This window comes from Macaca nemestrina, chromosome 14 (genome assembly GCF_043159975.1).
Source record: "Macaca nemestrina isolate mMacNem1 chromosome 14, mMacNem.hap1, whole genome shotgun sequence".
In the NCBI taxonomy this organism is placed as follows: Eukaryota; Metazoa; Chordata; class Mammalia; order Primates; family Cercopithecidae; genus Macaca; species Macaca nemestrina.
Genome location: NC_092138.1, coordinates 51,116,778 through 51,121,529, shown reverse-complemented (window position 1 = coordinate 51,121,529; position 4,752 = coordinate 51,116,778). Strand labels below are relative to the sequence as shown.

The following is a 4,752-nucleotide window of genomic DNA, read 5'->3' as shown; positions in this document are numbered from 1 at the left end:
TATGATACTACTCCCAAGGGTGTAGAAGTTACTTCTTGGGAGTGGGAACAAATCTTACATATTTAAATGGTTTGTGGCCCTCCAAAGCTCAACCCTATTTAACAAAATCTTATTCCTTAGGTTTTTTTTTCTCTCCATTGGGTTTTCTTGTGTATCACATGAGAAGCACTGATATTGAGTTCATGGAAGATACACAAAAGGTATAAAAGTTCAGCATTACAAACCTGTGGCAAATGAGTAGCTGTGATTGGAGTACTTTCCAAGGTTTATTAGAACTAAAAGTCATATCATAAGAGGTGTCCTCTGCATACATATGGTTTGTCACTGGCCATCTTATAGGTATTGCTTATGTTTGATCCTTAGCATTTCTGTCTGTGTTGTGGGCTTTGAAATGAAATATAAATAATTTATATTTTAAAAATTCTACTGAAGTTGTTCAACCCATCAATATTTAGGGCAAGCATTGAAGAAAAAACTCTTGACAATATCTAGGTGAGTATCTAGCAGCTGGTGAAGTTAAAAATTTTCTCACATGCAACAAAATTAGAAGTATAATAAAATAAATGATAAAAATATTTAAAAATTTTAAGGCTTTATCAGTTTCAAATAATTTGTAAGCATTTACTACTTAGATGTATAATGTCTTATCAATAAATATTAGATAATATTTATAATTTGTTAATTTGCTTATGTAATTTAATACATTACAATTTATATCAGTAAATAAATTACATTGAAGCCCATAAGCAAATTTAGTTATAAAGTTCAGTTAAATTTGAATAGAATTTAAATCTAATTTTTAGCTTAAAATTTTCATTTGGTTATTTTTAAACCTGCATTGAATTAAAAGATTAAACTTTGTGCTTTTTGAGTATAGAGATATACACATAGTACACAAATAGATACATACTATATCTGTGTTATTAAATTTTCACAGTGGGTTCAATTAGGAAAAAAATATTTTAAAAGTCTCTGGGAACAAGATGGGGGAGGCAATAATGAAAAACCAAATGGTTGAGAAACACTGCTCTCAACTCATGTAAAGAGTGCATGAAGGAAAGCAAAAACAGAAATGGAAAGTGGCCCAGGAGCATTAAGAAAGTGGAAATCAGTATGTTCCCTATTTAAGTCATCGGCTCGAAGCAAGGCCTTCAGAAAACCTAGAGCCCAAGGTTCAGAGTCACCCATCTCAGCAAGCCCAGAAGCGTCTGCAATATCTACGATGACCTTGCCCTTTGCTTTACTGATGGCCCTGGTGGTGCTCAGCTGCAAGTCAAGCTGCTCTCTGGGCTGTGATCTGCCTGAGACCCACAGCCTGGATAACAGAAGGACCATGATGCTCCTGAAACAAATGAGCAGAATCTCTCCTTCCTCCTGTCTGATGGACAGACATGACTTTGGATTTCCCCAGCAGGAGTTTGATGGCAACCAGTTCCAGAAGGCTCCAGCCATCTCTGTCCTCCATGAGCTGATCCAGCAGACCTTCAACCTCTTTACCACAAAAGACTCATCTGCTGCTTGGGATGAGGACCTCCTAGACAAATTCTGCACTGAACTCTACCAGCAGCTGAATGACTTGGAAGCCTGTGTCATACAGCAGGAGAGGGTGGGAGAAGCTCCCCTGATGAATGCGGACTCCACCTTGGCTGTGAAGAAATACTTCCGAAGAATCACTCTCTATCTGACAGAGAAGAAATACAGCCCTTGTGCCTGGGAGGTTGTCAGAGCAGAAATCATGAGATCTTTCTCTTTATCAACAAACTTGCAAGAAAGATTAAGGAGGAAGGAATAACACCTGGTCCAACATGAAAACAATTCTTATTGACTCATACACCAGCTCACACTTTCATGAATTCTGCCATTTCAAAGACTCTCAGTCCTGCTATAACTATGATCATGCTGATAAATTGATTTATCTATTTAAATATTTATTTAACTATTTATAAGATTTAAATTATTTTTGTTCGTATAACGTCAGGTGCACGTTTACACTGTGGCTAGTGTAATAAAACATTTTCCTTGTATCTACTCAATTCATTATTTTATGTTGTTCATTCAACTTTTACTATAGGAACTTCTTGTATGTGTTCATCCTTTAACATGAAATTCTTATCCTGACTGTGCAACCTGATTAGAGAATAAAGGGTAAAATTTATTTGCTCATCATTATTATATGAGAGATGTAAGTAAAAATGACCTTTCTCTAAACCAGGTTGCATGTTGTACTCAATATGTAAAGGTAAATACAATAAATCTATTTTCTACTCTCTTGCATATTTGATTTTTGTAGGGAATCAAACTAAAAATAGTAATAATATTTAATATCAGTTATGCTAAGTACTCTAAGGAGAAAAAAGAACAAATGACGATTTCTTTTGGCAGCATGTAAACCGAAACATGTCAGGAAATAAAAATAGAGATATCCTCTGTAAGTTGACTGGTATAACATGTGGTAGAAACCGTCTGTTGCCAGTTGGATACATGAGTTTTCAAATTATAAGGAATGCAATTGCTGTGGTTTCATATGTGGCAAGCAAAATCCCAGAAATGGAAGTGCTCATGTGTGGAGAGAGTGTAGAGGGAGAAAAAGACTTAAGCATGATTCTGAGGACCTTCTACCTTTAAAGGGAGGGAAGAGAAAAGCCACAGAGGAAGCAGAGGGATTGACAAAAAGAGAGAATGGTGATTAATATGGTCTGGATCTGTGTCCCTGCCCAAATCTCAGGCAGACCAGCCTCTAGAATATATATACACACACACACACACACACACTATATACATAGTGTGTATATATAAAACATATATGTATACATGTGCTTTTCTTATTTTATAAATATATGGTTATTATTTTCTTAATTACTACATATATATCAGAAAAGGGACTGGGTGCAGTGGCTCATGTTTGTAATATCAGCACTTTGGGAGCCGAGGGGGGTGGATCACTTGAGTTCAGGAGTTCAAGACCAGCCTGGACAATATGGTGAAACTCTGTCTCTACTAAAAATACAAAATTTGGCCAGGCATGGTGTTGGGTGCCTGTAATCCCATCTATTCGGGAGGCTGAGGTGGAGAATCACTTGAACCCTGGAGATAGAGATGGCGCCTCTGCACTACAGCCCCTGGGTGACAGACCAAGACTCTGTCTCAAAAAGAAAAAAAAGAAATAGAAAAAGAAAAAGAGAAAATGGAAAAGGGAATGCTCTCTCCTTAATCTCCATAACACATAATAATCTAAAGAGCAGAATTCTTGGAGTATTCAGGAGAAAACTGGAGAATAGTCACCCTTCATACTGAAGATAAGTCTGATTTGTATATTCAGTCAGGATACAGTATCTTACAGGAAAATCTGGAAGAGTTTATTTTCTTAAACCTAAGTGAAATATACGTATCATTCACTTGCTGATTCCGATACCCAGCACAGTTCCTTACTTCTTCTCTAGCTTTTCTGGATCTCATTTTCACTCCTACTGAGGCTCAGAAATAATACCCCAAAGTGAAGGTCTCAGAAGCAGCCTCAGAAGCAAAGTTTCTCTCTGGCCTTCTCCTGCTCTGCTGTTTGTCACCCCTCATCTCCTGACGGAGCCCCTTTTCCCCAAAGCCAGCCATAAAATTTGAAAATATGACTCTAACTTTCCCTCACCTTTGTGTGTAAGAACTGAACGGGCCATAAAGAAATTCTCTAACCTACCTTGTTTGATTGTAGATATTAAGACCCCCCTTCTAAAAAGAGCTCGGCCACATTCCCAAGAGGAAAGAAGGTGCATGGAGAGGCCAAGAAGTATCTGACCAGAAGGGCCTTGCTGGGTTCGTTCCCCTACTCAGAATATTAGCATTAGATGATGCCCTTTTTATCTAATCACATTTCTACTCAGCCGTCCATTCTTCATGGAACATAAGCACAAAAAGGGATAGTTTTTTCCTGTACTTTGGGTCTTCATTTTGAAGGCTTCCATAGTTATACAAATCTATGATTCAATACATGTGTTATGCTTCTCTCTTGTTAACCTGTCTTTTGTTATAGGCATGTCAGCTGTGACCCTTTTGATAGGAAGGAAAGAGATCACACTATTTCTGCCCCTATAGTTTTGGTGATGAAGATGGGATGCCTGAAGCACCTGACTCACGTACTGATGAGGTCCTGGTAAAAGACTGATAAAGAACTTGCTAATAAAGGTAAGAATTTTTACCAAGGTCAGTTCTGAATTTCTGCTTGTAGTGTCTGGTCAAGAACTAAAGGTCAAAATTTCTCTTTATTTCTTCCTTTCCAAATGCTGGTCATCAGGAGATCATTTGTTGGAATTGTTCTCTTGTGTAAATTTGGACTTATGGGACCCATTTGTTATTGATCCTATCCCTTCAAAAGACAGCTGTCGTTTTGTTGTTTTGTGTCCTGAGAACCTGACTTGGCTTGCTGCCTGTCAGGACACTCTTCAGTCTGTGCAGGGGGCCAATCCAAAAGTTGGAGGCTCCCATTGGAAGCTTACATATTGACTATTGCTACCTCTCAAGACGTCTAAATTTTTCTTTCTTGTGGCTATCTTTAGAGGTGGCTCTGAATTTTGAGAGGACTGCATCTTGGCATTTCTTTAAAGATGTCTCATGCATCCTTGGTGAAGTCATAAAAGGCTTGGTTTTTGTTCTGAGGCACTTCTTAGGTGTCTTTGTTTTAAAAGAAAAGAGAAAAAAAAAGAAAGTTTCAAACATTAGAAATATTGATTGTTTGTTCTTGCTGAAATCCGATAAGTGAGTTTA

General features: G+C 37.6%; 1 protein-coding gene across 1 annotated transcript; it reads left to right on the top strand.

Moving 5' to 3' along the window:
* The first annotated feature begins 1,222 nt into the window (after nt 1-1,222).
* LOC105498425 (interferon alpha-1/13) lies at nt 1,223-1,978 on the top strand. The gene has a single exon (XM_011770496.2). The coding sequence runs from the start codon at nt 1,223-1,225 to the stop codon at nt 1,790-1,792; it is 570 nt and encodes a 189-aa protein (XP_011768798.2). The 3' UTR covers nt 1,793-1,978.
* The last annotated feature ends 2,774 nt before the right edge of the window (nt 1,979-4,752 follow it).

Bases quoted from the DNA above. Each gene is read 5' to 3' on its own strand.
- LOC105498425 (XM_011770496.2), top strand. From the start codon at position 1,223: ATGACCTTGCCCTTTGCTTTACTGATGGCCCTGGTGGTGCTCAGCTGC.